The sequence below is a fragment of the Microcaecilia unicolor genome, chromosome 5 (genome assembly GCF_901765095.1).
Source record: "Microcaecilia unicolor chromosome 5, aMicUni1.1, whole genome shotgun sequence".
Taxonomy (NCBI): Eukaryota; Metazoa; Chordata; class Amphibia; order Gymnophiona; family Siphonopidae; genus Microcaecilia; species Microcaecilia unicolor.
In genome coordinates this window covers 233150767-233175998 of record NC_044035.1, presented here as the reverse complement: position 1 = coordinate 233175998, position 25232 = coordinate 233150767, and the positions used below count along the sequence as shown (strand labels likewise).

Sequence of the window (25232 nt, the reverse complement as noted above, 5' to 3'; positions counted from 1 at the left end):
GCAGCTTCAAGCCTTGTGCCCGCTGCAGCCGGACCATCTCTGGCACTGATCCGCACTCTTGGTGCCTTCAGTGCCTTGGGCCCGACCATCGCCCGGAAAGTTGTAAATTGTGCCTGAAGATGAAAAAGCGCACTCTACTTTCTCGAGAGGCCCAGAGAGAGAAGTTTTTTGGATCCGGTACCTCGACGTCGGCGTCGACATCGGTACCATCGACGTCGAGAGCAGCACTGGCGTCAAGAGACACGGTACCGGCTGCCACAAGACCGATGCATGCTGGGAGCAGTGATGCATCGAGTGGGTCTCCACCTGCCTCGGCGCCTCCTGCTTTGCAGGCCTCCCAGGACCGACCTGTGTCGGACCCGACCCCGAAGAGGCGTGTGGATTCCACATCCTCTTCGCCGGTACCGAGGAGTCTCGATGATGGGCGTCGGGCGAAGGCCAAGAGGCACCATCATTGGTCTCCTTCTTGACACGGTACTGGGAGCTCCGGGTCATCGAGGCATTCGGTACCCGAGAAGCGTCGGTGCTGAGAGGTTCGCTCTCCCTCTATTATGGAGGTATCAACGCACAGGTCATCTGGCAGTCCGGTACTGGCTCCCCAACCTCAACAGACTCTGCCTCCGATGCCTGCATCGGCTTCACAGCCTTTCCCGATAGCTTCTCTGGATGAGCATATCAAGGCTTTGTTTCCTGCATTTATGGAAACTATGCTGCATCAATTGCGCTCGGTACCGGAGGTATCGGTACCGTCGGTACCTCCTGTGCCGGTGCCGGAGGTATCGGTGCCGGAGGCTTCTGCGGCATCGTGCCTTTCGCCTGGGGTGAGGCTTTCTTCACCGGTACCGGCCCCGGTGTCGGCAGCCTCCCGGGTCAATTCTCCTTTGGCGTCGGTGGAGGAAGCTTCACCGGAGTCTCCTGGAGCTTCGACTTCTCGACACCGTCATCAAGGTCATCGTGCCTCTGCGTCGAGACGGGCTCAGATCCGGGCAGCTCTGTCTGAGCTTCTAGCCCCATCTGATGATGGCTCATCTGATGACGATGGGGAGCGTGGAGTTTTCTCTGCCGAGGACTCTCTAGACATTCCATCTGACTCGACTCCCTCACCTCAAAGGCAGCTCTCCCCTCCGGAGAGCTTGTCTTTTTCCTCTTTTGTATGGGAAATGTCTGAGGCCATTCCCTTCCCTGTGGAGACTGTGGATGAGCCCAGGGCCAAGATGCTCGAGGTCCTGGATTATCCATCTCCACCTAAGTCTTCTACCACAGCTCCTTTTCACGATACACTCAGGGAAGTGCTGATGAGGAACTGGGAGAAGCCTCTTTCTTGTCCAACTATTCCCAAGAAGGCTGAATCCCAGTATCGGATCCACGGGGAACCCAGTTTCATCCGGCCTCAGTTGCCTCATGATTCTGCCGTGGTGGATTCCGCTCTCAGAAGAGCTAAGAGATCTAGGAACTTTGCCTCGGCGCCCCCGGGGCGGGAGCATAGAACCTTAGACTCTTTTGGGAGGAAGGCGTATCAGGCTGGCATGCTCGCTTCCAAAATCCAGTCCTACCAGCTGTTTAAGAGCATTCACTTGCAGAACTCTGTGCGGCAGCTTGAGAGTTTGGTTAATGAACTCCCACCGGAGCAGGCCAAACCTTTTGTCAAGTGGTCAGGCAGCAGAAGGCATGTCGCAAGTTCATGTCCATGGGCATTTATGACACTTGCGATGTGACATCTAGATTTTCTGCTATAGGTATAGTGATGCGCAGACTCTCATGGCTGCGTGCCTCTAACCTAGAGGAGAGAACTCAGCAGAAAATTGCAGATATCCCTTGCCGGGGGGGATCATCTTTTTGGTGAGAAGGTCGAAGAGTTAAATGATAATCTCTATCAGCGTGATAACGCTATGGACTCTATCCCGCTGGCGCCTTCTGCATCCACTTCCTCTTCCAGGAAGTTTTTTAAAGGGAAGAGAAGTGCCCCTTACGCCTCTAGGGGCCGTAAGTACACTTCTGCTTCTCGACAGCCGGTTCAGGCTCTGCCCCAGCACGCTCGTTCTCGTCAACAGCGTGCGCCAAAGCAGGCCCCTGCAGCTCCCCAGCAAAACCAGGGACGGGTTTTTGACTGGCTCCAACAGAGCATAGCCGAAATTATTGTGTCCGTACCGGACGATCTTCCTGTCGGAGTGAGGTTAAAATTTTTTCACCAAAGGTGGCCTCTGATAACCTCCGACAAGTGGGTTCTCCAAATAGTCCGGTTAGGATACACCCTCAATCTGGAATCCAAACCTCCAAATTGCCCACCAGGAGCTCAGTCTTCAGCTCCCAGCACAAGCAGGTACTTGCAGAGGAACTCTCTGCCCTTCTCAGCGCCAATGCGGTCGAGCCCGTTCCACCAGGGCAAGAGGGGCTGGGATTCTATTCCAGGTACTTCCTTGTGGAAAAGAAAACAGGGGGGATGCGTCCCATCCTAGACCTAAGGGGCCTGAACAAATATCTGGTTCGAGAAAAGTTCAGGATGGTTTCCCTGGGCACCCTTCTTCCCATGATTCAGGAAAACGATTGGCTATGCTCACTGGACTTAAAGGATGCTTAGACCCACATTTCGATTCTTCCAGCTCACAGGAAGTATCTTCGGTTTCGGCTGGGAGCACAGCACTTTCAGTACTGTGTATTGCCTTTTGGCTTGGCATCTGCACCCAGGGTTTTTACCAAGTGCCTGGCAGTTGTTGCAGCATCGCTACACAGGCTGGGAGTGCATGTGTTCCCTTATCTGGACGATTGGCTGGTGAAGAGCACCTCCCAGAAAGGAGCTTTGCAGTCCGTGCGGATGACTATTCAGGTGTTAGAGCTACTGGGCTTTGTAATCAATTACCCGAAATCCCATCTCATTCCACTCTAGAAATTGGAATTCATAGGAGCTCTGTTGTGCACAAAGACAGCTTGTGCCTATCTTCCCGAGGCAAGAGCGGACAACCTCCGTACTCTCGCCTCCAGGATTCAAGCGTCTCAACAGATCACAGCTCGGCAGATGTTGAGACTTCTGGGGCACATGGCTTCCACAGTTCACGTGACTCCCATGGCACGCTTACACATGAGATCTGCTCAGTGGACCTTAGCTTCCCAGTGGTCTCAAGCTGCAGGGAATCTAGAAGATATGATCCACTTGTCCACCGACTTTCGGAATTCCCTTCAGTGGTGGACAATTCGATCAAATCTGGTCTTGGGGCGCACATTCCAAATTCCTCAGCCACAAAAAGTGCTGACAACGGATGCATCCCTCTTAGGGTGGGGAGCGCATGTAAATGGGCTTCACACTCAAGGAGCTTGGTCCCTTCAGGAAAGACGTCTTCAGATCAACCTCCTGGAGTTGCGAGCGATCTGGAATGCTCTAAAGACTTTCAGAGATCGGCTATCCAACCAAATTATTCTGATTCAAACAGACAATCAGGTTGCAATGTATTACTCAAACAAGCAAGGGGGTACCGAATCTCGCCCTCTGTGTCAGGAGGCCGTCCAGATGTGGCTATGGGCTTGCCAACACGGAATGTGTCTCCAAGCCACTTATCTAGCCGGCGTAAACAACAGTCTGGCCGACAGATTGAGCAGGATAATGCAGCCTCATGAGTGGTCATTGAACATGACTATTGCCAAAAGGATCTTTCGAGCGTGGGGCACCCCCTCGATAGATCTGTTTGCCACTCAGACCAATCACAAGGTCCCTCAGTTCTGTTCCAGACTACAGGCCCACGGCAGACTAGCATCGGATGCCTTCCTCCTTCATTTGGGGACAGGCCTTCTGTATGCATATCCTCCCATTCCTCTGGTGGGGAAGACTTTGCTGAAACTCAAGCAAGATCATGGAACCATGATTCTGATTGTTCCCTTTTGGCCGCATCAGATATGGTTTCCCCTTCTTCTGGAGTTGTCCTCCGAAGATCCGTGGAGATTGGAATGTTTTCCAACACTCATTACTCAGAACGAGGGGGCACTTCTGCATCCCAACCTCCAGTCTCTGGCCCTCAGGGCCTGGATGTTGAGAGCGTAGAGTTCGCCTCCTCGGGTCTTTCTGAGAGTGTCTCCCGAATCTTGCTTGCTTCCAGGAAAGATTCCACAAAGAGGTGTTATGCTTTTAAATGGAAGAGGTTTGCCGTCTGATGTGACAGCAAGGCCCTAAATCCTTGTTCTTGTCCTAAACAGACCTTGCTTGAATACGTTCTGCACTTGTCTGAGTCTGGTCTTTTTTTATTTTATTTTATTTTATTTATTTATCATTTTACTTAATTACATTCACATTTATCACATAAATGTAAGGAAATACAGAAATTAATATAAAAAGGAAAACATTTTCTCTCAACAATATATATTTACATAATTGTCCACAATTGGAAGATCCAAGATCAGGAAAACAATCTTAAAGAAAATAAGAAAAACTCAAACTGGTTAATCTTACACTTCACATTTTCTGAGGGAGGAAGGTTAATCGGTTATTGCATCCGGTACAGTGGTAACTGAAGGAAGTCTCTGCAGAGCATTCTTCATCTGTTTCCACAAACTCTTATAATTTCTTAGGTTCAAACAAATAAGTAATAAGGAAATAAAACACTTACAAGGGAATCGTGCTAGGAAGGTCCCACCTAGGGCAATGATTCCTGGCTTAAAAGCCAAGACTTCACACCTCCCAGTCTGCAATTCCCTTGATGTGTCAGGAAATATATGCATCTTTGAACCCAAAAAACTATCAACCATGTATCGGAAATACAATTTCAAAACATTGTTCCTATCTAAATCAAAGACGAAAGTCACTAATAATATAACTCTATCTATAACTTCTGAAGTTTCCAAAATGTCGGTTAAACTTACATCTCTTTTCTCTGATAAAAAAGATTTTAAAGGAAATATAATTTTAGTCACCAAAAGGTGGCTATCAGAAGTTATTAGCAAAGTATCAGAGAAATATTTCTTCAAGAATTCAGTAGCTGATATATAGGATATTATAGGTAAATTTATCATTCTCAAGTTTTTTTCCCTTAATTGGTTCTCCAGAAATTCCAATTTTTACAAGAAAGGTAACTATTCTTCATTACCAAATTGTCTGATTTTCATAGAGAAACCATTTCCGTAATCAAAGTCTCTATTTTTATATCTTGGACTTCCACTTTGTTAGATAAGTATTAATATAAATTCTTTAACTCACATAGTGAAAAATTTTAAACATCTGAAGAAGAGAGTTATTCACATTCTGCTGCAGTTCCTATAGTACGTCCATTATGACATTATTGGCTTCACCAAGTCCAATTTCTCCACAGAAACCGCTCCAGATATCTTCGGGGGGAAGAGCTCACTCTCCAATCCCCCAGTTGGTTTATTATCCGAGTCGATGCTGCGCCAGGACCTCCTCGGGTCAAGTGAAAATCCTAACCCACTTCGGGCGTTTCCATTATTGACCTCCATAGCGAAGCATTACTATTTCCGCGTCTTGGAGGGGTCGTGCCAACAGGGGGACTCAAAGTCACTCCCTCCACTGAGATTCAGCAATAAAGCCTTGCTGTTCCCCGAAGCAAGAACCGATATCCCCGACGTTATGACCCCAAATCTCTACAAAATAGACTGAGAAGTGGTGGGAACCTCAGCCGTGTTCGAGGAGGACAGCACCACGGCTTTGCCTTTTCTCTTCCCCATTCTCTGGGGAGCGCGCCCTCTTCTTCAGGCATTCTGGTGTAAAACGGGAACTCAACTAGCGTACGTCCTCCCTCAACGCCATCTTGGATCCGCCAGGTTGGGACACTCTTTGTCTGGTTTCTGCTCAGAGGCCTGTCTGATATGGGTAACCCTACAACATAGCCCTCTGAGTCATTGAAACACAAAAGCCCCTCCACCACTTACAAGGTGGTGTCCCTTCGGAGGGGCTCTGAGTCTGTTCTTAAAACCAACTCGGTCAAGGTCCATCTGAGTGCGATAAGTGCTTACCATCATCGTGTAGAAGGTCAGCCTATCTCTGGACAGCCTTTAGTTGTTCGCTTTATGAGAGGTTTGTTTTTGACAAAGCCCCCTGTCAAACCTCCTCCAGTGTCATGGGATCTCAATGTCGTTCTCACCCAGCTGATGACAGCTCCTTTCGAGCCACTGGATTCCTGCCATCTGAAGTACTTGACCTGGAAGGTCATTTTCTTGGTGGCTGTTACTTCAGCTCGTAGGGTCAGTGAGCTTCAGACTCTAGTGGTTCATGCACCTTACCTTACTTTTCATCATGACAGAGTAGTCCTCCGCACGCACCCTAAGTTCTTACCGAAGGTGGTGTTGGAGTTCCATCTGAACCAGTCAATTGTCTTGCCAACATTTTTCCCCCTCCTCATATGAGTCCTGGCGAAAGCAAGCTGCACACTTTGGAGTGCAAGAGAGCATTGGCCTGTTACGTGGAGCGGACAAGCCCCTTCAGACAGTCCGCCCAGTTGTTTATTTCTTTTAATCCCAACAAGAGGGGGGTTGCTGTCGGGAAACGCACCATATCTAATTGGCTAGCTGCATTTCCTTCACTTACACCCAGGCTGGGCTGACTTTGGAGGACCATGTCACGGCTCATAATGTTAGAGCCATGGCTGCGTCAGTGGCTCATCTAAGGTCAGCCACTATTGAAGAGATTTGCAAAGCTGCGACGTGGTCATCAATCCACACATTCACATCTCACTACTGCCTTCAGCAGCATAGCCGACGCGACAGTCGGTTTGGCCAGTCGGTGCTGCAGAGTCTGTTTGGGGTATAGAATCCAACTCCAACCCTCCTAGGCCCATTTTTATTCTGTTCCAGGTTGCACTCTCAGTTAGATGTTCTTGTTTCAGGTCAATCTAAGTTATGTCCTCGCCTTTGCGAGGCTCAATTGACCACTGTTTATTGTTTTGAGTGAGCCTGGGGGCTAGGGATACCCCACATGTGAGAATATCAGCCTGCTTGTCCTCGGAGAAAGTAGTTACTTACCTGTAGCAGGTGTTCTCCGAGGGCAGCAGGCTGCATATTCTCACAACCCTCCCTCCTCCCCTTAGGAGTTTTATTCCTCTTGGCTATTGGATTTAACTGAGGAACGTGTCCGCGCGGCAGGCGGGAAGTCATGCGCACGCATGCGCAGTGTCATCGCCCGCGCGACAAGGCACAGTTGAAGAGACTTTTAGATTTTACTAGAAAATCCTCCGGGCCGACGTGACGTCACCCACATGTGAGAATATGCAGCCTGCTGTCCTCGGAGAACACCTGCTACAGGTAAGTAACTACTCTTTATTCAATAGAGGAGCAGTGGCCTAGTGGTTAGGGTGGTGGACTTTGGTCCTGAGGAACTGAGTTCAATTCCCACTTCAGGCACAGGCAGCTCCTTGTGACTCTGGGCAAGTCACTTAACCCTCCATTGCCCCATGTAAGCCGCATTGAGCCTGCCATGAGTGGGAAAGCACGGGGTACAAATGTAACAAAAAAAAATCACAATTCCTCATGTACAGCCACAAAAGGTGGATAGTGTTCACAACGAGCTGCTTTTATTATTGACCAGATAGAGATAACAGTTTTCAGTTTTGACACAGTATAAGTAATCACAAAAACAAAATATAAGAAAACCAATGGACTGCATTAGGGGTTTATAACCCATTTAGTTATGTTTAAACAAAAGAGATCTGCATGAAACAAAATATTTATTTTTATTTTGACTTAACCACTTGCCCCTGAAACATGTTCAAAAACAGAATAATCCATTTGTGTATCTAAAATGTCAACTTCTACAAAATAGATGAAGATGTGATTCCATGTGCCCCAATGAAAGGAAAGTTTAATTTTGCTTCCATTTAATTTCAATATATTCCATCTTTATAACACTAGGCTTCCCATGGCAGATTACAACAACAGTTAAGATGAACCCATCAGGAAACAGGATATCCTCACTGAAATTTGGCCATCTGTATTATATAGAACAGTGTAGAAAAATGTGCACAAAATACAGTTTATAACTGCTTTTGCTACCAACTACCATAATTTTAAAGCTGTTTTACTGATATTCAATTTTTATGTCATGATATTTATATCTAGATATGAGAAGCTTTCAAATAAGTTAAAAAGCTATCCAATAAGTTTAAAAAAATCAATATTTTGTCCTCCACCTTTTAAGGCACTGCCTATCCAACTGGAACAGCTTTAGACTTGTTAAAGATGGACCATGCATAGGCAGTCCCTTATTTCTAATAATCTTTTGGTATTGTTTTCAATAGTGTTTCCTATTGTTTTGGGTGTGCTAAAACCACAGCAAGCTCCGCCTACTGGCTTCAGCTCATACAGTGGACTAGATAGTCTCACTTCGTCTCCTGTTTTATCCAACCTCCTTAATTGGCTATTACTCCTGGCAGCCTCATAGATCCTGTTGATCCTAATTGGACATTGGGTTTTCAGTGTTCCCCCAATCCACTGAGTAAATATTCTGTCCCTATTCTCTCCTTACCAGAAGGATCACTCCCCCTGACCCTGCAGTTTAAAATCAGGAAGCACAAACACTCTTCTCTATCACAGTAAAGGAAATGATCTCTAACACTGCTGTAGTTGTCTGTATTGTGAGATTACAGTGAGAAGTCACACTACTTAATTTGATTCTTGTATATAATTAGTTTTATATCACATTGTTACCTGCATATCTGCCATATTCCATCCACCAATCTGCATTAAAGGAAAGACAAACAGTGATCAGATTTTAGAGAACACAAATAAGTACAATAATATGAAAAAATATATGGTATAACTTTAAATAAAACTTACCGATACCTTCAAAATGGGATATTTTCGTACAGAAAAAAATGTAACAGAGAAATGATAGAGTTTAGTTTATTAAAATGCCCATCATTGAACTTATCCTCTGTTATAAAGTAAGAACTTGACATTTGCATGAGTTATAAGAGCCCTGCACACTCCACGCTGGACCTCCGAACATTTTGCCTGCCTCCCAGCAGTTTAATCATAAACCTGTAAAGTGCACAGTTGGGTGAAGTGGACTGAACTGACCAGAGATATAGTGCAGAGCAGAACATGAACCAAAGATCCCCAATTAACCAAAAAGGTGATATACTTCTTGTACAATGCAATAGTTAACCAACATCAAAGGAAAGGAAGCTCTGGATGACGGTGAAGGGAGGTAAATTGAGGAGTAATCTAAGTAGAATTGCTACAGGCATTAAATGGAAAAAATATATTATATCATCTGCAAATGAATAATACACTATTTGATATGAACAAAGAGTGCTACCCAAGGATCAGAGATATATGTTAACCCCTGGATTCCCTAAGTGGTGCATAAATTTCTACATACAAAATTGCACACTATCCTGAGATGTGCTAATGAGCCAATTAGCTCTAATAATTGGGTGCTAACAATTATTGACATTAATTGACAACATGTTGGATTTCCACACGCATAAGAGAATAAGGGGTGTTCACTAAAGATGCGTGCTGTATTACTGAATACCGGGGATCCACGTCTAACTTATGTGCCAGGATAGACACCAAGTTTCTGTTGGAGTAAATTCTCGCATCCCAAGTTTGGTGCGGAAATCAGCTCTAAGCGCTCTTCTATAAACGGCGTGCATATGATTTGGTGAATCATGATATATTAATAAATAAGAGCAGGCAGAATAGCAAGTAAAAGTTGTGAAATGGTTTGACGATTTCTTGGAAAAAACAATAAAGGTGTTATGGAAGGAGTTGATATTTAAAGAGCTTTAACTGACCAGATATGGCTCTTGGCTGGTTCATTTACTTGTTCAGGACTAACCAGTCATATTCAGAAGCACTTAACTGGATAGTGGTTCTGAGAACGTCCGGTTAGCGCCCAATGTGAAGCAGGCTATTTTGGGGCATTCCGCAGGCAGAGTTAGCCAAGGTAACCACATAAATAGGACCACATAAAAGTCAGTCCTATCTTTATGTGGTTTGCCATAGCCAGTTAAATGCTGATTATCGTACTTAGGGGTCCTTTTACTAAGATGCTGTAAAAGGGTGCCTGCATTAGCATCAGTGTGTATTTTTGACATGCGCTGAGCCCCCCTTTTACTACAGCGGGTAAAAGGCTGTCCATTTTTGGCAAATAGAAATGGCCATGTGGTAAGTGAAGCACTTTCCACATGGCCATTTCGGTGGAGAGCCCTTACCGCCACCCACTGAGATTGTGGTAAGAGCTCCTGCATTAATCTGGCGGTAATTACCACCAGTTAAGTTCTGGTGCTACAAAAATAGGACATATTTTTGTAGCGTCAGAAATGGCACACTAGGGGTGGGAACTACTGCCGGGCTCCTGTGGTAGTTCCGGATTGGCACACGGTAAACCCACGATGGGCTTACCGTTGCTTAGTAAAAAGACCTTTTAAACAGCTATGGTTTTGCCAGCTCTGTTTACACAAAAATTCAATTCTAGAACCCAGACATGGCCTGGCATTGAATTTCTGGGGATAACACTGGTGGCAATCAGCAAAACGGTGATCGTTGCCAACTGAATATTGGGCCTGAAATATATAACAGCTGGCAGTTATTTTATGGAGCACCACCAGGGTCACCACTGTTAACAGCTGGCAGTTATTTTGTGGAGTACTACCAGGGTCACCAAAGTCCCCAATCTTATTTAGGACTAGATTCAGTAAATGGCGTTCAAAAACCAGTGCTGAAACAAAATCAGCACAGAGTGCTATTCTATAAATGGCACTCCAAATTGCGCACCTTTTATACAGAAACCTGGTGTATATCCTGTTGCTGGTTTGTAAGTTAGGTGCCGATCCCCAGTATTCAGTAATACTGCATGCATCTTTAGTGAACACCCCTGACTCTCCCATGCCTTTCCCATGGCCACACCACTTTTCAGTTGTGCACTATAAGATTTGCGCACAGATCTTTATAGATTAGCGCTTAGCAAGATGTGCGTGCAAATCCATAATGTTGCCAAGTAATGCCAGTAATTGATTGTTAGCACCCAATTACTGGAACTATTTGGCTCGTTAGCCAATTTTGTTGTGCACACATCTCAGGATAAAGTGCCATTTTGCATGCTGATGTTTGTGTGCCATTTATAGAATCCGGTGGTTAATGTATATCTCTGGTCCTTGGGTAGCATTCTTTGTTCATATCAAATTGCATATTATTCATATGCAGATGATATAATGTTATTTTTTTCCACTGAATGCCTCTAGCAATTCTACTTATGGAGTCATGAACAAAGTATTTACTCATGCCCAGGATGTGCTCAAAGAGCCTGAAGATAAACCAAGAAAAAAAACAAAGGTTTTATGAGTTGGAGATAAGACAGATCCTAAACCATAAGATTCTCCAGTTATTGTGTTGGGAAATGAAATTTTGGATGTTTTTCTGGATTCAAACTTAACAGTGAACTCCCGTTTCAGTTTCCTGATCAAAAAGGTATTTGGTCAGCTTCGTCAACTTAGACTGAAAAGAGCTTATTTAGATATTCAATGTTTGTGGATAGTGACTTCAGTCCGTGATCTTGTCAACTCTTGATTACTGTAATAGTTTATTAATTGGACTACTAGATTATCAATTATCTAGGCGAGAAGCTTTGCAGAATGTAGTGGCCAAGATAAGTTTTGGAGGTTCTAAATAAGAAAGGGCAACACCATTAATGGTAACTTTACACTGGCTCCCCTTTAAAGGTAGATTAAAATTAAACCCCTTACACTCTTGTTCAAGATCTTATGTAGACTTGCCCTTAAACATACAAATAACTGGGTTGCTACATATGTTTCAAAATGTTCACTTTGATCAGAGGAGCAATGTAAGATACAATTGCCTTAAGTGAACAATTTTAGATTAGTAGTTTGAAGATCATTGAAAGGCATGGGACCACAATGCTGGAATAAATTGCTGTTAACCCTACCTAAAGAAACAAATTATATGCACTTCCATCACCATTTCAAAACATAGCTATTTAGGAAATATTTAGTGAATACATGTCAGAAGTGTATTTTATATATAATATATTTATTTGAACAGCATTATATAAAGCTGTAATTGATTAATGATGATACATATATATTAATGCTAATGTCTATACTTTATTGACATAGTCCTATCCCTGTATCTGTTCATTTCTGTAGCAAAACTTATTAGTTTGCAAAAGCTTTTAATATATGTGACTCGCCAAGTGAAAAGGTACAAAAATATGGTGGGGGGAGTTACAAACAACAAATTTGGGTAAATTTCATTTTTGAAATTTTTGTGTAGTATAGGGCCAGTAGAATGGGACTATGCAATTTTTTTTTCATAACTTTGATGTCTTTCCATGTTCTACAGCCTAAAAATGGCAGGTGCCTAAAGTGGGGTATGTGATTTCTGGGGTTTTACTGATACATTTTTTTTTTTTAATGAAAAACATTTCATTAGTCCATACCTGTGGCTGAAATTTTGCAGGATTATCCAGTTGATATCGCTCTGTCTTGTGGTATAAGTAACATACCCCTCTTTTTGTACTTTTTCTCTCAGTGGGTCACATATAATGATCTGATTGTTATATGCCTTGAGCTGCTATAATGGTTATGTGGAATATAAATATGTGTTTAAATTAAATCAAATACGTCCAAGGGCTAAACACACAGGACACAGAGCTTTTCAAAAGCAGAAAAACTGGAGCATGAGGGGTCAGGGGATGAGGAAGACTCAGGTTTAGTCTGAGGAAATTGTTTATATGGAAAAGAAAGTCAATCTGTGGAGGAGTCTCTCTCATGAGGTGGTGGAAACAAAAATGCCAGAGTTCAAGAAAGTGTGGGACAAGCATCAGAGATCTCTCAGTGTGTGTGAAAGAATAAATTAAGGTCTGTGATAAGTGAAATACGCAGACTGGATGGGGCTTATGGACTCTATCTGCTAACATGTTCTGTGTTTCCATGTCAGAATTCTCACAGTTTTCCACCAGTGGATAATAGTTTCTTAATACTTTACCCAGTCACTATACTGTAGCAGGTCCACAAATGGAGTGTACTTCTGCATCTGATATACTTCATATCATAAGACCCCTTCCTCCAGTCACACTAGACTCCCAATGACCCTAATTCTGTTATCTCAGAAGTTGGGCCTAATATGTGGAAAACAGTCCTGGTGGGAATCCGCTTACAGGCCAATCACTGGATAAGAGCCACTCATTGGGCCCATACTGGATTTTCAAATAATGTTGCTGAAAATCCAGAGACCATCTTTGCACTATGGGGGATAATTCTATAAGAAGGACGCCAACATTTAGGTGCCAAGAATATGTTTAAGTAACCAGAATACTAGCATATACATGTGTCTAAGTGCTCATATGTGCAAAAAATGCTAATTTTCCAGCCATGTATTCTATAAAATACAGTACAGTTTCGATTATCCGACCTTCGCTAATCCAACTATCTGGCATATTTGACAGACTCCCCTGTGATGTCATCAAGTTTATTTCTATTAAAAGTCTTTGTTTTTAGAACAATTTTTGAAAATCAGGAACTCTATGACTTTATTTATGCATTGTTTGAAGGGTTTATGCAGTGTTTTCCATATTATCCAACTTTTCACTTATCCAACAATGGGTCAGTCCCGTTTACATCAGATAATCAAGTCTGTACTGTAGCACCTAAATGTGAGGGTGAAGCCTGGGTGGACTTTCCAGTCCCCCTGCTAGGGCAATATTCAGTCTGCTAACAAGATAACTACCCACATAAAGTTAGGAGAGCAAAAAGGCTGGCATCGGTCTAAATATCACTGATAGCTAGGTAACTGCCAGATATTCAGTGCTGGTATCTGGGTACAACTTGGCAATTACTATCTAGGTATAATTTAAACACCATAGTTTTTTAATACTGGGGGGGGGGGTAATGTTTGGGAAACAATTAAAAGTCTTCTTATTTGTGTACATTTATATTTATTTATTAGGATTTATTTACCGCCTTTTTGAAGGAATTCACTCAAAGCGGTGTACTTTATATACTTTGGTACATTTGTATAAACGGAATACAAATCCTAATACTTGAATTGAAATATTCTGCCTGCTAATGATTTAATACAAGAAAAGAAACCAAAATAAAGAGAAATGCCTCACCTCCAAATTTTGTAACCAATTTATTCAGCTGCTGAGGGTAGCCCAATTCAAAATCCATTTTCAGATCAGAAGAAACAGCCTGTGGTTCTGGAAATTTCATTTTCTGACACCTATAGGTAAGAGTCACTGGGATTATTTTGGGAGATGTTCACCCCCCTAAGCGAAGGAGATGGGACAGGTGGAAATCTGGTTATTAAATAACTAGTAAAAAAGGCCCGTTTCTGTTAGAAATGAAACGGGTGCTAGCAAGGTTTTCCTTGGAGTGTATATTTCAGAAAGAGCGTGTGTGAGAGATGGAGCGTGTGTGTCAGAGAGAGAATGTGAGAGAGAGAGACAGAGTGTATGTGTTTGTGTGAGAGAGAGAGAGTGTGTGAGAGACAGTGTTTGTGTTTCTGTGTGACACTGTGTGAGAGAGAGGGACAAAGACAGTGAGTGAGAGTGTATATGGCAGACAGAGAATGAGTGACTTCGTGTGTGGTGTGAGGAACCCCCTCACCCCCTCCCTCTCCCCTGCCCCCTTGCAGCCAGGCATGTGCAGCGACCCTCCTCTCCCCCCCCCCCCCATGTCCAGCATCCCCCTGCAGCCACCCATGCCCATCAACCCTCCTCTCCCCCTGCTGCGTCCTTCCTGTCTCCCCTGCTCCCCCTGCAGCCACCCATGTGGTCTCAGCCCCCCCCCCCCTCAGCATCCCTCCTGTCCCCCTGCAGGCAGCGTCCCTCCTCTCTCCCCTGTCCCCCCTGCAGCCAGCCATGTCCAGGGACCCTTCTGTCCCCCTGCCCCACCTGCAGCTACCCATGTCCAGCGACCCTCCTCTCCTGTGCAGCCACCCGTGTCTGAGGACACTCCTCTCCTTTTTCCCTGTCTCTCCCCTGCGGCCAGCCATGTCCATCGACCCACCTGTCCCCCCTGATGACCACCAACCCTTCTGTCCCCCTGCTCGCCCTGCAGTGTCCGTCCTGTATCCCCTGTCCCCCTTGCAGGCACCCATGTGGTGTGTGGAGCCCCATCCCTATCTCCATGTTCCCTGCCCCCCCTGCAGCCACCCATGTGCAGCGACCCTCCTCTCCCCCTGCTTCCTTCCAGCCACCCATGTCCAGCGAGACCCCCCTTCCCCCCCAGCCGGCGCAGCACCCAAAGAAAGCTCCTTGTTCCCCCCCTTCGCGCATCACCCGCCCCCCCCCCCCCCCACCGTGGCACATCACCAAGCCCCTCCCCCCTCATCAACCCCCTCGCTACCCGCAACTGCTAATACAAACTGTGTCCGGCGGCTACTTCTGCTATTCAGCAGCAGCAGCCCGTACATAAAGAAAACCAAAAAAAAAAAAATCCTCCTAAAACGCACCTCCGTTGAGAAGCATCTCACATTGGCTGAAGTCTCAGCATGCGCTCCTCCTCTCCCCTCTGACGTCTCGGCGTTTCTCCGGGGTCTTCCGGCAGGGGCACTGACGTTGAGGGGAGAGGAGGAGCAGCTGCAGAGACGTCAGCCAATGTGAGATGGTTCTCCACGGAGGTGCGTTTTAGGAGGTGGTTTTTTTTGTTTGTTTTCTTTATGTACGGGCTGCTGCTGCTGAATAGAAGCAGCAGCAGCTACCGGACAGAGTTTGTATTAGCGGTCGCGGGTGGCGAGGCGGTCGATGTGGGGGGGGGAGGGGCTTGGTGAAGCGGCGGGAGAGGGGTTGGGTGATGCGGCGAGGAGGGAAGGGGGGTAGGGGCTTTCTGATGCCCCGTTGCACGGGTTGTTGCGGCAGGGGGGGCACTTAGAGGTGCACCGTCGAGGCTGTTTGTGTGTGTGTGTTTCTGTGCATGTTTGTTTGTGTGTGTTTGTGTTTCTGTGTGTTTGTGTTTCTGTGTGTGTTTGTGTGTGCGTGTTTGTTTGTGTGTGTTTCTGTGTGTTTGTGTTTCTGTGTGTGTGTTTGTGTGTGTTTGTTTGTTTTTGTGTTTGTGTGTGTGTTTTTGTGTGTGTGTGTGTTTGTGTTTGTGTGTGTGTTTTTGTGTGTGTTTGTGTTTCTGTCTGTGTGTGCGTTTGTGTGGTTGTGTGTTTGCATTTGTGTGTGCATTTGCGTGTGTGTGTGTTTATGTGTGTGTGTGTTTGCGTGTGTGTGTGTGTGTTTATGTGTGTATTTGTGTTTGTATGTGTGTGTGTGTTTCTGTGTGTGTGTTTCTGTGTGTGTTTGCGTTTGTATGTGTGTTTATGTGTGTGTATGTGTTTGTGTGTGTGTGTCTGTGTGTTTCTGTGTGTGTGTGTGTTTGCGTTTGTGTGTGTGTTTCTGTGTGTGTGTTTCTGTGTGTGTTTGCGTTTGTATGTGTGTTTATGTGTGTGTATGTGTTTGTGTCTGTGTGTTTCTGTGTGTGTGTGTTTGCGTTTGTATGTGTGTTTATGTGTGTGTATGTTTATGTGTTTGTGTGGGGGGGGGGGTTGCGGGTGGCTTTTGTGGTCGTGTGGTTGGGGAGTTTGCCAGCAGTCTGTAGCGATTCCTAGGCAGGGGGAGGAGTACGGAAACACTCCCCCTGCCTGGGTCGTTGTTTGTTGGAGGGGGTTGCCAGTTGGTAGGGGTGCCTTTATGGATCCCTTTACTCTCTGTGTTCCGCCCTCGAGGGCGGGGCAGAGAGACATGGTGAGTTGGATGGCTTCACCACCATGAACTTACAAACTGTTTAGGGATTTTGCAGATGGCTTCAGCAGGTTGTCTTCAGAATGTTGAGGTAGCGTTTTATGTACAGACTAGTAAAAAAGGCCCGTTTCTGTTAGAAATGAAACGGGCGCTAGCAAGGTTTTCCTTGGAGTGTATGTTTCAGAAAGAGCGTGTGTGTCAGAGAGAGAATGTGAGAGAGAGAGAGACAGAGTGTATGTGTTTGTGCGAGAGAGAGAGAGTGTGTGAGAGACAGTGTTTGTGTTTCTGTGTGACACTGTGTGAGAGAGAGAGGGACAAAGACAGTGAGTGTGTGAGTGAGAGTGTATGTGGCAGACAGAGAATGAGTGACTGCGTGTGTGGTGTGAGGAACCCCCTCACCCCCTCCCTCTCTCCTGCCCCCTTGCAGCCAGGCATGTGCAGCGACCCTCCTCTCCCCGTGTTCCCCCTGCAGCCACCCATGTCCAGCATCCCCCTGCAGCCACCCATGCCCATCAACCCTCCTCTCCCCCTGCTGCGTCCTTCCTGTCTCCCCTGCTCCCCCTGCAGCCACCCATGTGGTCTCAGGCCCCCCCCCCCCAGCATCCCTCCTGTCCCCCTGCAGGCACGCATGTGCAGCGTCCCTCCTCTCTCCCCTGTCCCCCCCTGCAGCCAGCCATGTCCAGCGACCCTTCTGTCCCCCTGCCCCCCCTGCAGCTACCCATGTCCAGCGACCCTCCTCTCCTGTGCAGCCACCCATGTCTGAGGACACTCCTCTCCTTTTTCCCTGTTCCTCCCCTGTGGCCAGCCATGTCCATCGACCCACCTGTCCCCCCTGATGACCACCAACCCTTCTGTCCCCCTGCCTACCCTGCAGTGTCCGTCCTGTATCCCCTGCCCCCCTTGCAGGCACCCATGTGGTGTGTGAAGCCCCAAAGAAAGCCCCTTGTCCCCCCCCTCATCAACCCCCTCGCCACCCGCAACCGCTAATACAAACTGTGTCCGGCGGCTGCTGCTTCTGCTATTCAGCAGCAGCAGCCCGTACATAAAGAAAACCAAAAAAAAAAAATCCTCCTAAAATGCACCTCTATTGAGAAGCATCTCACATTGGCTGAAGTCTCAGCATGCGCTCCTCCTCTCCCCTCTGACGTCTCGGCGTTTCTCCGGGGTCTTCCGGCAGGGGCACTGACGTTGAGGGGAGAGGAGGAGCGGCTGCAGAGACGTCAGCCAATGTGAGATGGTTCTCCACGGAGGTGCGTTTTAGGAGGTTGTTTTTTTGTTTGTTTGTTTTCTCTATGTACGGGCTGCTGCTGCTGAATAGAAGCAGCAGCAGCCGCTGGACAGAGTTTGTATTAGCGGTCGCGGGTGGCGAGGCGGTCGATGTGGGGGGGAGGGGCTTGGTGAAGCGGCGGGGGAGGGGTTGGGTGATGCAGCGAGGAGGGAAGGGGGTAGGGGCTTTCTGATGCCCCGTTGCACGGGTTGTTGTGGCGATGCGGCGGGGGGGGGGCACTTAGAGGTGCACCGTCAAGGCTGTTTGTGTGTGTGTGTGTTTGTTTGTGCATGTTTGTTTGTGTGTGTTTGTGTTTCTGTGTGTTTGTGTTTCTGTGTGTCTGTGTGTGTGTTTGTGTGTGCGTGTTTGTTTGTGTGTGTTTCTGTGTGTTTGTGTTTCTGTGTGTGTGTGTGTGTTTGTGTGTGCGTGTTTGTGTGTGTTTCTTTGTGTTTGTGTTTCTGTGTGTGTGTTTGTGTGTGTGTGTGTGTGTTTTTGTGTGTGTGTTTTTGTGTTTGTGTGTTTTTGTGTGTGTGTGTGTTTGTTTGTTTGTGTGTGTGTGTTTGTGTGTGTGTTTGTGTTTCTGTGTGTGTGTGCGTTTGTGTGGTTCTGTGTTTGCATTTGTGTGTGCGTTTGCGTGTGTGTGTGTTTATGTGTGTGTGTGTTTGCGTGTGTGTGTATGTGTGTGTGTGTGTGTTTTGCGTGTGTGTGTGTTTGTGTGTGTGTTTGCGTTTGTGTGTGTGTTTATGTGTGTATTTGTGTTTGTGTGTGTGTGTGTTTCTGTGTGTGTTTGCATTTGTATGTGTGTGTATGTGTGTGTGTGTGTGTGTCTGTGTGTTTCTGTGTGTGTGTGTGTTTGCGTTTGTGTGTGTGTTTCTGTGTGTGTTTGCGTTTGTATGTGTGTTTATGTGTGTGTATGTTTATGTGTTTGTGTGTGGGGGGGGGGGTTGCGGGTGGCTTTTGTGGTCGTGTGGTTGGGGAGTTTGCCAGCAGTCTGTAGCGATTCCTAGGCAGGGGGAGGAGTACGGAAACACTCCCCCTGCCTGGGTCGTTGTTTGTTGGAGGGGGTTGCCAGTTGGTAGGGGTGCCTTTATGGATCCCTTTACTCTCTGTGTTCCGCCCTCGAGGGCGGGGCAGAGAGACATGGTGAGTTGGATGGCTTCACCACCATGAACTTACGAACTGTTTAGGGATTTTGCAGATGGCTTCAGCAGGTTGTCTTCAGAATGTTGAGGTAGCGTTTTATGTACAGACTAGTAAAAAAAGGCCCGTTTCTGACACAAATGAAACGGGCGCTAGCAAGGTTTTCTTCGGAGTATGTATGTTTGGAGAGTGTATGTGAGAGTGACTGTTTGAGAGTCAGAGTGAAAGTGTGAGTGTGTGAGAGAGAGAGTGAGTCTGGGTGTGAGTGTGTTTGTGAGAGAGTGTGTGTGTGAGAATGAGAGTGTGTGCAAGTGTGTATGTGAGACACAGTGTGATAGAGAGTGTGTGTGTGTGGCCATCCATGCTCCTCTGTCCCCTGCCCCCTCCATTCATCCCTTTCCAGCATTTCCCCTCTTTGCCTGAGGCCTGCCCTGCAATCCATATCCATCCATGGCCATCTGTCCCCTCCATTCATCCCTATCCAGCAATTCCCCTTTCCCTGAGCTCTGCCGTCCCAATCCATGGCCATCCATGTTACTCTGTCACCTGCCCCCTCCATTCATCCCTATCCAGCATTTCCCCTCTCTGCCTGAGGCCTGCCCTGCAATCCATGCTCCTCTGTCCCCTGCCCCCTCCATTCATCCCTTTCCAGCATTTCCCCTCTCTGCCTGAGGCCTGTCCTGCAATCCATATCCATCCATGCCCATCTGTCCCCTTCATTCATCCCTATCCAGCAATTCCCCTTTCCCTGAGCCCTGCCCTCCCAATCCATGGCCATGCATGTTACTGTGTCCCCTACCCCCTCCATTCATCCCTTTCCAGCATTTCCCCTCTGTGCCTGAGGCCTGGCCTGCAATCCATATCCATCCATGCCCATCTGTCCCCTCCATTCATCCGTATCCAGCAATTCCCCTTTCCCTGAGCCCTGCCGTCCCAATCCATGGCCATCCATGTTACTCTGTCACCTGCCCCCTCCATTCATCCCTATCCAGCATTCTCCTCTCTGCCTGAGGCCTGCCCTGCAATCCATGCTCCTCTGTCCCCTGCCCCCTCCATTCATCCCTTTCCAGCATTTCCCCTCTCTGCCTGAGGCCTGTCCTGCAATCCATATCCATCCATGCCCATCTGTCCCCTTCATTCATCCCTATCCAGCAATTCCCCTTTCCCTGAGCCCTGGCCTCCCAATCCATGGCCATCCATGTTACTGTGTCTCCTGCCCCCTCCATTCATCCCTTTCCAGCATTTCCCCTCTCTGCCTGAGGCCTGCCCTGCAATCCATATCCATCCATGCCCATCTGTCCCCTCCATTCATCCCTATCCAGCAATTCCCCTTTCCCTGAGCCCTGCCGTCCCAATCCATGGCCATCCATGTTACTCTGTCACCTGCCCCCTCCATTAATCCCTATCCAGCATTTCCCCTCTCTGCCTGAGGCCTGCCCTGCAATCCATATCCATCCATGCCCATCTGTCCCCTCCATTCATCCCTATCCAGCAATTCCCCTTTCCCTGAGCCCTGCCGTCCCAATCCATGGCCATCCATGTTACTCTGTCACCTGCCCCCTCCATTCATCCCTATCCAGCATTTCCCCTCTCTGCCTGAGGCCTGGCCTGCAATCCATATCCATCCATGCCCATCTGTCCCCTCCATTCATCCCTATCCAGCAATTCCCCTTTCCCTGAGCCCTGCCGTCCCAATCCATGGCCATCCATGTAACTCTGTCACCTGCCCCCTCCATTCATCCCTATCCAGCATTTCCCCTCTCTGCCTGAGGCCTGCCCTGCAATGCATGCTCCTCTGTCCCCTGCCACCTCCATTCATCCTTTTCCAGCAAGTCCCCTCTCTCCCTTCCATGACCCCCCCTCGCATCCATGCTCCTCTCTCTCCCATGTCCCAGCCTGGCCCGCCCTCTTCTCCTCCCCCCCTTCGCATCCATGCCCCCCCCCCTTCGCATCCATGCATCGGGTTTTTTTTTTTTTTTTTTTCTTCTTTTAAAATTTACCTCCGTGGCGGTTCCGGCAGCGAAGCGTCAGGGAAGGAGGCGGCGCTCCCGACGTCTAGGTTTCCCTTCGCTGTGTTCCGCCTTCTTTTGACGTCATCCTTGACGTCAGAAGAAGGCGGAACACAGCGAAGGGAAGGCTAGACGCCGAGAGCGCCGCCTCCTTCCCTGACGCTTCGCTGCCGAGCGATGCGATTGGTTGAGTGTCATTGCTCCGCCCTCGACGTCATCACGTTTGACGCGTGGGCGGGGCAGACACAATGGGATCTCACCCCCTTCACTTTTGGCTAAAAGAGGCTTCATGGAACGTTGGAGGTGCGTTTTATATAGAGAGATGGGGCATGGCTGAGGGCGGGTCTATGAGTGAGGGTGACTGGTCCTAGCCTATGAAGACTACAGGATTTTTGTGCTTCTCTGCCTTGGAGTGAGCATCAGAACGTTCAAGGTGGGATTTATTAATATAGATGGGGCGTGGCTGAGGGCGGGTCTATGAGTGAGGGTGACTGGTCCTAGCCTATGAAGACTACAGGATTTTTGTGCTTCTCTGCCTTGGAGTGAGCTTCAGAACGTTCAAGGTGGGATTTATTAATATAGATTTGCCCATCCTCATAGAATCACTGGAATCCAGTGATTCTGGTTCCCTGTCCCTCTGTTCCATTCACAAACTTATGCTCCATCCACCATCATCCCTTCAGAGTGGGGAGGGTGTCAGGTCAGTCTTCTCTTTCCCAGTGTGGGGAGGTGTTTGGGCTGGTCTTTTTTCCAGTATGTGTGGAGAGGTTTGGACTAGTCCCCAACATCAGGGACTGAGATTGTTTTTATGCACTTATGTTCTCTTCCATCATGGAATGCAGCTCAATTTCCACAATTATTGGCAGTGATAGACCAGATACCATCACTAACATCCCCTGAACTAGGGTTGTGGGGGCAGCAACAATGGCAGGATAGAAGTGGAAAGGAAATCCATAGGGTACAATTTGGTTGGAGATAGAGAGGGGATTCATAGAGAGCCACATAGAAGGTTAGCAGAAGAGAAATCGGGGGTGGGAGAAATATCCTGCCACTACAGGGACAAAAAAGGGAGAGCCAAGATGGGGAAGAGAAGGAGGTTCTGTGATCCTCCATTTCTTCCCCTTCATTCATCAGTGCTTCCTCCACACCTTAATACTCCCTCTCCTCACTCAATCCTATCTACCTCTCTCTCATTTTCAATCCCATTTCTCTCTCCCTCTCACCAATGAATGAATTCCCTTTTTCCCCATTCAAAAACAATAAACCATCCAACCACATAGAAAACATCAGAAAAGTAACTTGTACCTGCTCAGGGCGTCCTTCACACCCTGGAGGAGAAATGAGACAAATGATTTCTAGTTAGATTTCACAGTTTATGAGCAAACATCCTTATTCTATAATCTTGCGTGCTCATTTTTGCAGCCAGGAAGATTGGCCAAATAATTCCTAGAAAATTTTATTTTAAACTCTGATGTAGTCAGCACTGCTGCTGGCTGCATAAGGGCTTTAAAAAAAATCAGCCCCAATAATTTTAAGATACTTTTGATCTGTTATTTGAATTTCCTGATTTCTCCTGGCAGATCTGTAATGCCTTTAAATATATATTTCTTAATGTCACCTTCAGTAACTTGGCAGCCGGCTGCTGACTTTTCTCCTCTATCTCAGAGATCAGGTGTGTGAAGGAGGAGCTTTGCTCTTCTAGCTGGGTCACATTTTCCCTGATTCTCTGAAGAATCTTCTTCTCTTCCTCCTCCAGTCTTGAGAGAAGGATCTGTTTCTGCTTATTCAGGAACTGGTGTAACTCCTCAAACTCAGACTCAACTTTCTGTCTTTTGATCTCTGTTTCTCTCTGGATAAAACAAGGACAGAGATCATTTTCAGTAACACTGGAGTGGTTTTGTTGCACAGAACGCTGGATTTAGGTCCTGCAATGAATAAGAAATCTGTAATGTCAACAGCAGGACTGGTGCAAGGACACACTAAGTGAATCCTCAGTCTTGTGCCCCCTGACCCTGACCACAATTAACCTATTAGCAGTGGCTCCAGTACTCTCATACTATCAGTGGTGGCTGTGGCACAGCACTCCCTCCTTTATAAATGTAAAAAGACTTGAAACACTTCAGAGGAAGGCAACAAAAATGGTATGGGGTTTACGCCACAAGATGTATGAGAAGAGACTTGAGGACCTGAATATGTATACCCTGAAGGAAATAAAGAATAGGTGTGATATGATACATTTAAATATTTCAAACACGGAGATATGGAGAACCGCAACTGGGATATAGTTGTACCTGGCTATAATCTATTCAGGAAGGACAGGGTAAAGGAAAAAAAGGGTGGATGAGTGGCATTATATGTCAGAAATAATATTAAAGTGACAGAACTGCAGGACACATGGGGTAAGGAAGAAGCACTGTGGGTTAAACTGGTAAAAGAGAAAGGAAAATGTATTTACAATGGTGTAATATACAGGTCACCTTCACAGTCAGAAGAAATGGACAGAGACTTAATTGAAGATATCCAGAAGATAGGTAGAAAAGGGGAAGTACTACTGATAGGTGATTTTAATATGCCTGACATAGATTGGGGTATCCCTGCTGCAGGGTTATCTAGAAGCAAAGGGATCTTGGATTCTCTACAGGAAGAATTGTTTCAGTAGTGGGTAACAGAACCAATTTAGGAAGGAGCTATTCTAGACCTGGTGCTTACAAATGGGGGGGGGGGGGGGTGTTCCTGATGTCATGGTGGGAGATCATTTGGGATCTAGTGATCACCAAATGGTGTGGTTCAATATTAAGACATAGGAGGAGAAGGCTTATTCAAGATTGAAGGTCCTAGATTTCAAAAGAACTAACTTTGCTGAGATGGGGTAAATTCTCAAAAAAGAGTTAGTTGGATGAAAACAGCAGAAGGAAGTAGAATGTACAGGAGGCTCACCTCCTGTACATTAACACCACAGAGGTATTTAAATATCTCTATCTTATCCCCTCTCTCCCACCTCTCTTCCAGTGTATACATGTTGAAGTTTATAAGACTGGCCCTATATGTTTTATGACAGAGACCGCTTACCAATTTTGCATTCCCCCTCTGGACAACTCCATCCTGTTTATATCTTTCTGTAGATGCAGTCTCCAGAATTGTACACAGTACTCTCAATGGGGCCTAACCAGAGACTTATACAAGGGTCTATCACCTCTTTTTTTCCAGCTGGTTATCCCTCTCCTTATGTACCCAAGCATCCTTCTGGCTTTGACCATCGCCTTTTCTACCTGTTTCGCCACCTTAAGATCATCAGACACAATCACCCCAAGACCCGCTCTTCTTTTGAACACAGACGCACTTCATGTCCTATATTGTACTGCTCCCTTGGATTTTTGTAACCAAAGTACATGACCCTACATTTCTTAGCATTAAATCTTAGTTGCCAATTATTGGACCATATTTTCACTAGATCCTTCCTCATGCTATCCATACCCTCCAGGGTGTCCACCCTATTACAGAGTTTGGTATAATCTGCAAAGAGACAAACCTTACCAGACAGTCCTTCCACAAGATCATTCATAAAGATGTTAAAAAGATCTGGCCTGAGGACCGATTCTTGCGGTACACCGCTGATAACATTCCTTTCTTCGGAGCAAGCTCCATTTACTATCCTCTGTCTCCTTCCTTAACCAGTTTTTAACCCAGTCAGTCACTTTAGGTCCCATACCGAAGGCACTCAGTTTATTTATCAGTCGCCTGTGCGGAACCATGTCAAAGGCTTTGCTAAAATCCAAGTACACCATATCTAGCGCCCCTCCCACATCCAACTATTTGGTCACCCAGTCAAAGAAATCGATCAGATTTATCTGGCATGACCTACCTCTAGTGAAACCATGCTGCTTTGGGTCCTGCAGTCCACTCGATTCAAGAAATCTCACAATCCTCCGTGCAGAGGGCCCATATTCACTCTTCTTCAGTCCTCCGGGACCACTCCAGACTCTTAAGGAAGCACTGAAGAGCTCAGACAGCGGAGCTGCCAGAACTTCTTCAAGTTCCTTGAGTACCCTTGGATGTATCCCATCAGGCCCCATCGCTTTGTCTACTTTTAGTTTAGCTAGAGCCTCATGGACACAGTCTTCTGAGAATTGGTCCT

General features: G+C 46.7%; 1 protein-coding gene across 2 annotated transcripts in view; it reads right to left on the bottom strand.

Annotated features, from left to right (window-relative positions):
* Positions 1-25232, bottom strand: part of LOC115470593 (E3 ubiquitin-protein ligase TRIM39-like) — a 48116-nt gene that overhangs the window by 4469 nt on the left and 18415 nt on the right. Inside the window, exons 3-7 of one of the 2 annotated variants that reach the window (XM_030203877.1) lie at positions 22716-22946; positions 22403-22425; positions 14069-14178; positions 8767-8772; positions 8638-8667 (exon numbers count right to left, since the gene is read on the bottom strand). In XM_030203877.1, coding sequence (XP_030059737.1) covers positions 8638-8667; positions 8767-8772; positions 14069-14178; positions 22403-22425; positions 22716-22946 — 400 coding nt within the window. The remainder of the gene's footprint in view (positions 1-8637; positions 8668-8766; positions 8773-14068; positions 14179-22402; positions 22426-22715; positions 22947-25232) is intronic. The other variant, XM_030203878.1, reaches the window with a different exon arrangement.